The 12,558-nt window shown below is 45.5% G+C and overlaps 1 protein-coding gene across 2 annotated transcripts in view; it reads left to right on the top strand.

Annotated features, from left to right (window-relative positions):
* Window positions 1-12,558, top strand: part of syne1a (spectrin repeat containing, nuclear envelope 1a) — a 115,749-nt gene that overhangs the window by 25,036 nt on the left and 78,155 nt on the right. For both annotated transcript variants that reach the window (XM_060866125.1, XM_060866126.1), the window contains 6 exons: window positions 9,148-9,312; window positions 9,716-9,888; window positions 10,646-10,799; window positions 11,561-11,704; window positions 11,786-11,950; window positions 12,048-12,365. In XM_060866125.1, coding sequence (XP_060722108.1) covers window positions 9,148-9,312; window positions 9,716-9,888; window positions 10,646-10,799; window positions 11,561-11,704; window positions 11,786-11,950; window positions 12,048-12,365 — 1,119 coding nt within the window. The remainder of the gene's footprint in view (window positions 1-9,147; window positions 9,313-9,715; window positions 9,889-10,645; window positions 10,800-11,560; window positions 11,705-11,785; window positions 11,951-12,047; window positions 12,366-12,558) is intronic.

Below are 12,558 nucleotides of genomic sequence, written 5' to 3'. Positions count from 1 at the left end.
TCAATACTCGATCGTGGAGAATACTGAAGTGTTCAGTGGTATTTTTGAAGTGTTTTTTAAATTTCTCAACAATTGAATCGATACTAACTGAACTGTTTTGGAAATGCCTTAAAAACCTGAAAAATGGAAGGACAATCATGTAAGGGAAAGGTCTTATTGTTTTTGTCGACTGGCTGTTGGTAAACACACTGTCCAGAAGAGCATAAATATTATATATTTGAGAAGGTATTGTGCTGTTGCTGCAGAATACAGCTGACCTTTAAACCTTTGTTTGTTGGTTTGCTTCCTGTTTTCTCGTTATTACCCCAATGTGATTTATTATACTCTCATCAGAAGAAAGCACTTTAGGCAGAAAGTCTAAACCAGTGCAGCATCCTGAAGCTCTGCTTGATTTCTAATGTGTTCAGATTGTGTTCTATTGCTGTTCATGTCGGAACACCATTGGCAGGTTTGCATTCAGTTTGCTGATGTTCTATTTCTGGGCAAAGTGAAAAGCATACAAGGATGCTAAGTTAATATATTTCCTCACATTTATGCAGTTATGGGAGTAATTCATTAAGGCAAAAAAAAATATTTCATGGCATTAGCAACTCTAATGCTTTGAATTTTTTAAGTGAAAATTTTATGTTGTGTAGTGGTTCTCTCACCGTCTACTGAGATTTCAGTCTGACACATACTGAATCACACATACTGAATCACAGTGTATGCCATCTCCTAGAGCAGGGGTCGGCAACCCGCAGCTCCGGGGCCACAAGTGGCTCTTTCATCCCTCTGCTGTAGATTTGGAAAATAAATATTTAATTTAAATGTATTTTATTTTAGTTAGTTAGTTTAAAAAAATGAAATTCTAAGATTATGCTCTTGTAACATTAAAATAAACCGTGTTTAATTTTTTTTGTCGCTCAAAATATGCGTCATATTTTGTTTTTCTCAAAATCAGCTTTCCTCCGCGGTGGACAAAATACACAAGTCTCCATGTGCGAACACCTGAGACAGATTCCAAGGGACCGTCTGCAAAGTGCAAAACCCAAAAAGCGAATACAAAAAAACAGTCAATAACTTCACTGTAATACACTGTACTGTCACCTGCTCACACATCACTGATGTCCTGATAGTTATACTACAACACTTATTTGGGGGAAATGTCTTTTTGTATAATTTTTATGATTTTTCATATAAAAAAATCAGTGACTTCACAGTACAGTGTACAGTGTATTACAGTGCTTTTTAGTTTCACTTTTCGGGTTTTTGCACTTTGCAGACGGTCCCTTGGAATCTGTTTCTCAGCCATTTGCACATAGAGACTTGTGTATTTTGTCCAACGCGGAGGAAAGATAATTTTGAGGAAAAATTGGGTTGTAGCTGCCTCTCTACATTACTACTATAAAAAAAGAGGTGTTATTTGTGTAGTAACAGCGTTTAGCTCAGGAGTTATTGACTCGGGAAACTCCAATCTGTGAATATGTGGCCAACTTTACTTAAGTGTTAAAATTTTGATGTCATGAATACGAAGAGGACTCAATTAGACATTGAACATTTTATTTGAAAGTAACCTTCAACGCAGCGTCTCTTTGTTAAGGTTAGTTCAAACTGTTCAAAATATTTTTGTTTGCTTGCAGAAATAAAATTTTGTTTGCTCGGTAGCAGTTCATTGATGTCATAAATGCAACACACTACAGTTCCTTTTCGATACTCCACTCATACTGCGTATGGGGGAAAGCTCCTTTTTTCCTCAATACTGAAGCCTTTTTTCAATAACGCAGTGCAACTGCACTGCCTTTGGTTTAATCTGTAAACTTTTTTAAAACCAATGACGGCGCTGCATAGCTGCGCGAGCCTGTGGCGATGCAGCGCGCCAAAGCCCGCTAAAAAGGGGCGGGGCGTATAGCTATATAAGCAGGCAAATCGCCAGAGGAAATCAGATCTTACTCCTTCAGCGACGACTTCACTTCGCTGAATTTCTTCTGAACGCCTTCGCTGGATTTTTCGCCGTTGAATAGGCACCGCAGCGGACCAGCTGAGACCGCCGACCGCTTGCAGCGCCGGCGCTCTATAGACAGCCGTTTCGTGCGCCGTTCTCGGGTTGCCGGCTTCCTGCTTGCAGCCGCTTCTCAGCGATCTCCTGCCGCCATCCGGCGATCACAAAAAAGAGCTTTCCAGCGGTTTTCACCGCTCTAAAAGAGCATTCCTACAAAAAACGAGAGGGGCTCAGCGCCCGGGTTTGGGTGAGCTCACGCCGGCTCGGCACCCGCGTGCCTCACCCTCCCCAATGAGAGAGCCGTCCCCCGTCCTCTTCTCACGCCCAGAGCAGCGTCCCTCAGCTGAAGTGAGTGACCTCGTCTCATTTGGCGGATCGGAGGACGAGCCGCTTGATGACTCCATGTCACTCGCGGCTTCTGAAACGGAAGACTGGGCCGGTGATTCTAACCCCGCCCACTTGCCTTCGCGAGAGCCCATCGACGCCAAAGCTGGGATGGATGCCGAGCTTCTCCGCATCCTCTCCAGAGCCGTCGAAGATCTCCATCTGGAGTGGGCCCCCCCTGAGGAGCCGACGCGCAGCAGGCTGGACGAGTGGTTCCTGCCGGGAAGCCGCCAGGCCCCCCGCCAGCCTTCTGCGCCGTTCTTCCCTGAGGTGCACGATGAGCTCACAAAGTCGTGGCGCGCCCCCTACTCGGCCCGCCTACGCACTTCCTCTGCAGCTCTCGGCGCAGTAGACGGCTCTCAGGAGAAGGGCTATGAGCAATTGCCGCCCCTGGACGAGGCCGTGGCTGCTCATCTCTGCCCCCCCGCGGCTGTGGGGTGGAAAAGCAAGAGAGCCCTTCCTTCAAAGCCCTGCAGGATGACATCTGCCATGGCTGGCAGAGCGTACACTTCTGCGGGCCAAGCCGCTTCAGCACTACACACCATGGCCATTCTACAGGTGTTCCAGGCAAAGCTTCTCCGTTCCCTGGATGAGTCGAGCCCTAGTGAACCTGCTTTTTGCGACCTCCGCAGCGCCACAGATCTGGCCCTGCGCGCCACAAAAACCCCGGCCCAAGCCATTGGACGATCCATGGCCAACCTGGTTGTGGGTCTCTTCGGGCCGGCCGTAGAAGGGTTTACGGAGCGCTTCACCGCAGCACAGAAGTCGTTCCAGGCTATGCGGCACTTCCTGCCCAAGCGCTCCACCTCCGCCCCGAGTCGCCCCAGGACTGCGCCGACTCAGCGCCAGAGCAAACCTGTCCCTTCTGCCCCCCAGGTGGCGCCCCCTAAGGAGCAGCACCCAGCTCGCCCCACCAAGCGCCCGGCAGAGGATTGTGCTGGACCCGACGCCCTCTAAATCCTCCTGATCGTTTGGGAAGGAAGAGGAAAGAGCAAAGTCCCGCCACGGCTGGACCACCCCAGAGAGCAATTTTTCTCTTCCACACTTGTCAGTGTTCAGGCCCCTAATCAGTGGCCTGCCACCCGACATTATCCAGCCCCTTGTCACGCGGGCCGAGGCCTGGCAGGCCATCCCCGGAGTGTCCAAGTGGGTGTTGGGAATAATAAAATGCGGCTACTCACTGCAGTTCGCCCGGAGACCCCCACGTTTTCGCGGGGTGATTCCCACTTTGGTAAAGCCGGACGACGCCCAGGTCCTCCGCACCGAAGTGCTGACGCTGTTGAGGAAGGGAGCCATAGAGATGGTTCCTCCCTCAGAAAGCGGGTCGGGGTTCTACAGCCGTTATTTCCTTGTCCCCAAGAAAGATGCCAGTCTCAGACCCATCTTAGACCTCAGACTCCTGAACTTCTCCCTCATGAAACGGAAGTTCAGTATGTTGACACTGAAGCAGATCCTCACGCAGATTTGCCCCGAGGACTGGTTCTTCTCGCTGGATCTGAAAGACGCTTACTTTCACATCCAGATAGCCCCACATCACAGACGATTCTTGAGATTCGCGTTCGAGGGTGTGGCTTACCAATATGCAGTCCTTCCCTTTGGGCTGTCTCTAGCTCCACGCACTTTCACGAAGTGCATGAACGCGGCACTTTCCCCTCTGAGACAGATGGGAATCCGCATTCTGAACTATCTCGACGACTGGCTCATTCTAGCCCAGTCGTGAACCGAGCTAGACCACCACAGATCTGTGCTCCTGAGCCACTTAGAGTGCCTAGGACTCAGGGTCAATTTTGCCAAGAGCTCACTGCTCCCCAGCCAACGTATTATGTTCCTGGGAGTGGTTTTCGACTCAGTCCGCATGAGGGCGGTCATATCACCAGAACGCGCTCTGGTACTTCAGCAGCTCGCGGCCTCTGTCAGGAACAAGGCCTGTTTCCCTCTGAAGTTCTTTCAGAGGATGCTAGGGCTGATGGCTTCCGCCTCCCCAGTTTTACAGCTTGGCCTCCTACAAATGCGGCCCCTGCAATACTGGCTGAAACTCCGGGTCCCACCTCACGCTTGGCGGCACGGCCACTTTCGCGTCAGAGTCAACCAGGCCTGACTAGCAGCCCTGGAGCCTTGGATGAACCCTGTTTGGTTCAGCCGTGGAGTACCCCTACAGGCGGTTTCCAGAAGGACGGTGGTCTCAACAGATGCGTCCAACCTGGGTTGGGGCGCTCTGTGCGAGGGCAGACCAGCCTTCGGCTCGTGGTCGCACGAGGACAGCCATCTCCATATCAACTGCCTCGAGATGCTGGCGGTAGAATGAGCCCTTCGATCGTTTCAGGCAAGTCAAATCTGTCATACCTGGCAAGTCGAATCTGGGAGCAGACATGCTTTCGCAGAGCAACGTCCCCTCGGACGAGTGGATGCTCCATCCCCAGACGGTTCTCAAAATCTGGGAGATTTTCGGGAAGGCAGAGGTCGACCTCTTCGCCTCAGAAAGCAACTCTCATTGCCCAACTTATTTTTCAAAGGACACAGATGCGCTGGCCCACGACTGGCCCAGCCTCCTTCTTTACGCTTTTCCCCCGATTGCTCTGGTCCCTCAGGTCATCAGATGAGTCAGGGAAGACAGGCACAGAGTCCTCCTGGTGGCCCCACTCTGGAGGAGCCAAGTTTGGTCCTCGGAGCTATTCAGGCTTTCCATGAAAGCCCCATGGCCGATCCCCCTGAGGCGGGACCTCCTCTCTCAGGCGAACAGGACAATCTGGCACCCGCAGCCAGAACTCTGGGCTCTGCACGTATGGTCCCTCGATGGGAGCCTCTGAGCCTCCCCAAGGACGTGCTACATACCATTGCTCAGGCGAGGGCCCCGTCTAAGAGACGCCTCTACGCCCAGAAATGGTCAGTCTTCGTTGACTGGTGCTCCGCACGGAACGAAGACCCTGTTGAGTGTGACGTATCTCCGATACTGTCATTTCTCCAAGAGCGTCTGGACAAGGGTCTCACCCCTTCCACGCTCAAGGTGTACGTAGCAGCCATTGCAGCATTTCATGCTCCTATTGCTGGCCAATCAGTGGGTCAAAACGGCCTCGTTGTGCGTTTCCTGAGAGGTGCTAGGTGGTTGAAGCCCCCACGTCCTCTCACCGCTCCCACTTGGGACCTTCACACGGTCCTTGAAGCGCTCAAAGGGCCTCCCTTTGAACCGCTGTGGTCAGCTGGCCTTCGGCCCCTAACGCTCAAAACCGCTCTGCTACTTGCTCTAGCATCGGTCAAGCGTGTTGGCGATTTGCAGGCCCTCTCGGTGAGCCCTGCATGCCTTGAGTTTGGGCCCAATGACTCAAAGGTCATTTTAAAACCCAGGCACGGCTACGTACCTAAAGTGCTCTCAACGCCATTTAGAGCGCAGGTAGTTTCTCTCTCGGCTCTGCCTCTGTTGTCAGGTGAGCAAGAGCTGAATTTACTCTGCCCAGTGAGGGCTTTGAGGGTATACACTGAGCGGTCACAGCCGTTCAGGCAATCTGACCAGCTTTTTGTCTGCTTTGGTGGCCGCACCAAGGGGTCTTCGGTCTCAAAGCAACGCCTCTCGCGTTGGATAGTCGACGCTATTGCTCTATGTTACTCTTCTATGGGTCTTGAGTGCCCCATAGGAGTAAGAGCCCACTCCACTAGAGGGATGGCCTCTTCATGGGCCTGGTCTGGTGGTGTCTCTATCAAGGACATCTGTGAGGCGGCCAGTTGGTCCTCGCCGTCCACTTTTGTCAGATTCTATAACCTGGACATCCTGACCTTGCACGCTCGGGTTCTTTCGGTTTGATACGACGGCCTCTTCAGACTCCGTCATCATACCACCTCCGGGGAGCTTGCTCCCTCTTAGCAGTGTTGCATCAAGGGTTCGACGGCTCCGGCCCTCTCACTTATCCTCTGGGCCCCAGGGTGCTCAAGATAAGTCTTATCGTTCCCTACCGTGGCACGGCGCGGTTGAATTCGTTCCCCATACGCAGTATGAGTGGAGTATCGAAAGGGAACGTACTCGGTTACGAACGTAACCTCGGTTCCCTGAGATACGGAACGAGTACTGCGTTATATGCCGTGCCACGAGGCTGCGGCTTCAGTGTCGTCACTTCAGTCGTATGACCTGATTTCCTCTGGCGATTTGCCTGCTTATATAGCTATACGCCCCGCCCCTTTTTAGCGGGCTTTGGCGCGCTGCATCGCCACAGGCTCGCGCAGCTACGCAGCGCCGTCATTGGTTTTAAAAAAGTTTACAGATTAAACCAATGGCAGTGCAGTTGCACTGCGTTATTGAAAAAAGGCTTCAGTATTGAGGAAAAAAGGAGCTTTTCCCCCATACGCAGTACTCGTTCCGTATCTCAGGGAACCGAGGTTACGTTCGTAACCGAGTACGTTTTTTCTATACTTTCCATAAAGGTAAAAACGATATATGCAGTGTTATCTTCATTTTAGATGTCAAAAGGGTTTTGTGGCTCCCTGTGTTTTTTTTTTTCTGTGGGAAACGGGTCCAAATGGCTCTTTGAGTGTTTAAGGTTGCCGACCCCTGTCCTAGACTGTTCTGATATAAAAACAATAATATCTAATAAGCCGCTTAATGAATTTGACTGTTTATGAAAAATCTTAGAACTATGCAGAGTATTAAACCACAAAGAATACTGAAATTAAGTTTTTTACAGAAGTGCAGGGAATACTGAAGTACACAGAATACTAAAGATAAAACTGAAATGTACAGAATACTAAAGAGAATACTGAAGTGCACAGAATACTGAAGAGAATACTGAAGCGCACACAATACTGAAGAGAATAGTAAAGTGCACAAATACTGAAGAGAACACTGAAGTGCACAAAATACTGAAGTGTATAGAATACTGAAGAGAATACTGAAGTGCACAGAATACTGAAGATAAAACTGAAATGTACAGAATACTGAAGATAAAACTGAAATGTACAGAATACTAAAGAGAATACTGAAGCGTGCACAATACTGAAGAGGGTACTAAAGTGCACAAAATACTGAAGTGTACAGAATACTGAAGCAAATACTGAAGTGCACAGAATACTGAAGTGCACAGAATACTGAAGATAAAACTGAAATGTACACAATACTGAAGAGAATAGTAAAGTGCACAAATACTGAAGAGAACACTGAAGTGCACAAAATACTGAAGTGTATAGAATACTGAAGAGAATACAGAAGTGCACAGAATACTGAAGATAAAACTGAAATGTACAGAATACTGAAGATAAAACTGAAATGTACAGAATACTAAAGATAAAACTGAAATGTACAGAATACTAAAGAGAATACTGAAGCGTGCACAATACTGAAGAGGGTACTAAAGTGCACAAAATACTGAAGTGTACAGAATACTGAAGCGAATACTGAAGTGCACAGAATACTGAAGTGCACAGAATACTGAAGATAAAACTGAAATGTACAGAATACTAAAGAGAATACTGAAGTGCACAGAATACTGAGGATAATACTGAAGTTCACAGAATACTAAAGTGCACACAATACTGAAGATAATACTGAAATGTACAGAATACTGAAGAGAATACTGAAGCGCACACAATACAGAAGAGAATAGTAAAGTGCACAAATACTGAAGAGAATAATGGAGTGCACAGAATACTGAAGATAAAACTGAAATGTACAGAATACTGAAGATAAAACTGAAATGTACAGAATACTGAAGAGAATACTGAAGTGCACAGAATACTGAAGATAAAACTGAAATGTACAGAATACTGAAGAGAATACCGAAGTGCACAGAATACTGAAGATAAAACTGAAATGTACAGAATACTAAAGAGAATAATGAAGTGCACAGAATACTGAAGATAAAACTGAAATGTACAGAATACTAAAGAGAATACTGAAGTGCACAGAATACTGAAGAGAATACTGAAGTGCACACAATACTGAAGAGAATAGTAAAGTGCACAAATACTGAAGAGAACACTGAAGTGCACAGAATACTGAAGAGAATACTGAAGTGCACAGAATACTGAAGAGAATACTGAAGCACACACAGTACTGAAGGGAATACTAAAGTGCACAAATACTGAAGAGAACACTGAATTGTACAGAATATTAAAGAGAATATTAAAGTTCACAGAATACTGAAGTGTACAGAATACTGAAGAGAACACTGAAGTGTACAGAATACTGAAGAAAATACTGAAGCGTACAAAATGCTGAAGAGAATATTGAAGCGCACAGAATACTGAAGTGAATACTGAAGTGTACATAATATTGAAGTGTACAGAATAATTAAGAGAATACTGAATTGCACAGAATACTGAATAGAATATTGAAGTGTACAGAATAATTAAGAGAATACTGAAGTGCACAGAATACTGAAGAGAATACTGAAGTGCACAGAATACTGAAGAGAATACTGAAGTGCACAGAATACTGAAGAGAATACTGAAGTGCACAGAATACTGAAGAGAATGCTGAAGTGTACAGAATGCTGAAGTGTACAGAATAATGAAGAGAATAGTGAAGTGTATGGGATACTGTATTGTAACAAATACTAAAGTGTACAGTATACTGAAGTGAAGGAAATGCTGAAGCATGCAGTATATGGAAGTGAAGAGATTACAGAATAATGAAAGCCTATGCACTATTGCAGTTTAATTCATATTTAATTCTAAAGTATACTGGTGGTGTGGACTAGTGGAGCATTGAGAATACAGAAGTTTAATACTGAAGTCTAAACTATAGTTTGTTCTGAATCAGTCAGCTGAATAAACAACATATACTTCTTTCCCAACTTCCACAGGAGAAGGTCTCCAGAGTGGAGCGTGTGGTTGGGGAGCATCAGCTCTTCTCCCAAGGCTTACAGGAACTTCAGAGCTGGGTTTCAGAAGCCCAGCAGATCCTCGAAACCTGCCGAAGTCCCAACGCTGACAAAAGCGTGTTGCTTACCCGAATGAGCCAGCTTGAGGTACTGGTGCTCTTCACACATTAACACACTTCCAAACTGAACCCTGCACGGAATAATAATGATTCGGATTGCAAAGTTTAGTGGCCGTATAGTGTTACTGTAAACTCACTGTCTGATATGCTAATTAGCACATTTTCCTACTTGCACATAATGCATATTCATAGACTTTTGATGAGAGTGAGATAAAATACAACAAGCTTTATTAATGACAAAGCGCTAAATCACACTGTTCTATTATTATTGGAGACCAGTTTCTGCTTCCAAACGTCTTCATCTCCAGAGGAGATGCAGATAAATCTAATCTGTAAAGCAGATAAATCTAATCTAGACTGGTCAGCTAGCTAGAACTGACACTTTTTAAAATATTGGGATTATAACAGCAGTCACGTCATTGTCATTTCAGGAGCTGTTAGCGGCACGTCAGGAGCGGGAGATCCAACTGAAGATGCTCATCACCAGAGGAGAAGCGGTGCAGAGGAACACCTCAGCGGAGGGTGTACCTGTGGTTCGCAAACAGATCCAGGACCTTAAAGACTCCTGGGACTTGCTTCTCTCAGCTGCGATACAGTGCAAAAGGTCTGGAGTTTATCGACGTCCTGTCCCTTTAACCGTCACATCTCTTTAAAGTAGTTTTCTGTCGCAGTCATTACAGATTATATAACAGCATTTAACGTTCTCAATTCTGATTGGTCAGGAGGTGATTCATTTGATTAGATCTGATTGGTCTATAATAATACATTAGCATTTCTAAAGTAACATGTGTCACATTTGTCACAAATACATATACATACATACATATATACATACAGTACATACATACTGTGAACTATATATATCTTGAATTTTTATTATATTAATTCTTTATACTTCTCCTTATGTTTACCGTCTGATCTATGTTTAAGTTCTGTAAAGCTGCTTTGAGACAATGTCCATTGTAAAAAGCGCTATACAAATAAACTTGAATTGAATTGAATTGAATTTGTGGAAAGAGTCTCCAGTGTCTGAGACTGATTATTACCATAAGTTTTCAGACATCTACAGGACTGATCCATGACATTAAATATAGCTATAATTGGATAAAAATAAAACATATCAAGAGTGTTGAACTTGTTTTAAGTTCCATTAGTAATGGAACTTCTTTCAACACCAAAGACAATAGAAATTATTTGTATAACAAGCAGAAGTCTAAGCAGTGTTTATGTTGTTGTTGTGAATTCATATTCATGTCTAGCACGGTGTGACATGTTCGGACGTGTTGATTGGTGTGAAAAATACAAGTAGCATGTGAGAGAACATTTATTGCTTATTTCTCCCCTGTGTTTTGTATTCGCAGTCAGCTAGAAGGTGCTTTGTCTCACTGGACCAGCTATCAGGAGGACGTGAGCCAGTTCGAGGGCTGGCTGGAAAGAGTAGACGAGAGTCTGGGGAACTCGGATAAACACTGTACGGAGATGAGGGAGAAGACAGCGAATTTACGCCAAGCGAAGGTGCTTTGCACGGTCCATCGCTGTAATTTGTGTGGCCAGGATGGATGTGACTGTCTAAATTGGCGATATGTCAAATTTTCCTTTCTGATTGGTTAAATTATGTTAATTTATTTCCAGTGTTCTAATACTTTAGCGTTTCTATGGTAACAAAGGGACTTTGAAGATGCTGGACATAATCTAACCCTATTCAATAATAAACAACTAAAGAACTTTTTTTAAGTAGAATCTAACAAAGTAAATTGTGTAATTGTTGAATTTTTTTGTAGGGACATGTTTATGAATCATTCATGGAGTCTCCAGTGTCAGAGCTTTGAAGCAGTTTTCTAGGATGTTGTAAAGTTGCAAGACTTTCAGTAACTTGACAATTATCATAGCCGGCATTCAGCCTCTGAAAATGTGTGGAACATCTCATAGAACATCATTACATATGTGTCTTCACTGCTAGGGGCTTAAAAGAAGAATCCTGTGTTTGTGAGTTCACCAATTTGAGTAGATTTCTGGAAAAAAAAAACGTAGTGCAAATAACTGTGCAGGTTGTATAAAAATGTAGAAATTTTTTTTTTTTAATTTTTGTCCGCAACAATCAATTTACATGCAATGTAATCACTGAAGTGTAAGAGAATAAAACACTCTTTTATAGTAGTAACAGTACACCATGCTTTTGTTGTATTATTTGTCTATAACAGTATATTATAAATATAGTATATAAAGGATTTTCTTAAACAATGGGGTCTGTAATATATTCCCTATTTTCCTGACAGCTGCTTTATGAGGAAGTGTTGAGTCACTCGAGCTTGTTGGAGACCATTGCCACAAAGGGATCCAACCTTCCCGAGCACTCAGCCACTCAGCGGGAGGTAGACGAGCTCAGCACGCAGTACAAAACCATTAAGGATAAAGCCAAGGTACTGTACATCTATGAAACAAACCTAGGCTCGAAAGCCAAAGTGAGCTTCAGAGTGACACTTGTTACTTGTGTCCTTCAGGCTGCTGTCAAGAAGGCGGAGGCGCTGGTCCTGGTCCATCAGGAGTACCAGCGAGGTCTGCACATGTTCGAGGACTGGCTGGAACAGGAGCAGAGCAACCTGGCTCTCCTTTCACCCCTGGATGGAGATGTGAATGCACTGGAGAAAACCTTGAAAGAGCTGCATGTGAGTATAGTGTGTAGTATTAAAGCTGCTTTTTTTCTGTTTTTTTTCCTCTATCCATTTGTGTCCTTGACATCTATGCCCCATTCCCCACCACCAGATGCTCCAGTCACGTTGCTCTGAGGGCCATGCCTTGCTGAAGTCGGCCCTGTCCAGTCGGGAGCAGGTCATCCCGTGGGGTGTCCCTCAGATTGAGGACAGGGCGTTGGAGACCGCACAGAGAGAGTGGCAGGCGTATCAGGACAGGCTGGAGAACACTCAAGCTAGCCTGGAGCAGACGCTCATCAGGCTGCAGCAGCTGGAGGGATGTTTCCAGAACCTGGACCGCTGGCTGGTAGATATTGAGCTTAAAGTCAGTCTGAGGAGTGACAGACGAGCCGAGTGTGCTGCTAAAGAGCTCCAGCTCCAGCAGCTTCTGGTAAGGAGGAGAGAGGAACATACAGAATAACACTATGTTCATGATAGCAGGAGAGGAGTCGCTTGTCTTACTTGTAGTTTGACACTCCTGGGCGTGACATATACATATATTCTTCTAAATCTAGCTAGTTAAACTCAAATTAAAATGCGCTAATCAGATTAGCAAAGATACGTGACACCTAACTGGCCACAGG

This window comes from Tachysurus vachellii, chromosome 3, assembly GCF_030014155.1.
Source record: "Tachysurus vachellii isolate PV-2020 chromosome 3, HZAU_Pvac_v1, whole genome shotgun sequence".
Lineage (NCBI taxonomy): Eukaryota > Metazoa > Chordata > Actinopteri > Siluriformes > Bagridae > Tachysurus > Tachysurus vachellii.
The sequence above is the reverse complement of the archived record's forward strand: the minus strand, read 5'-3'. Positions and strand labels throughout refer to the sequence as shown.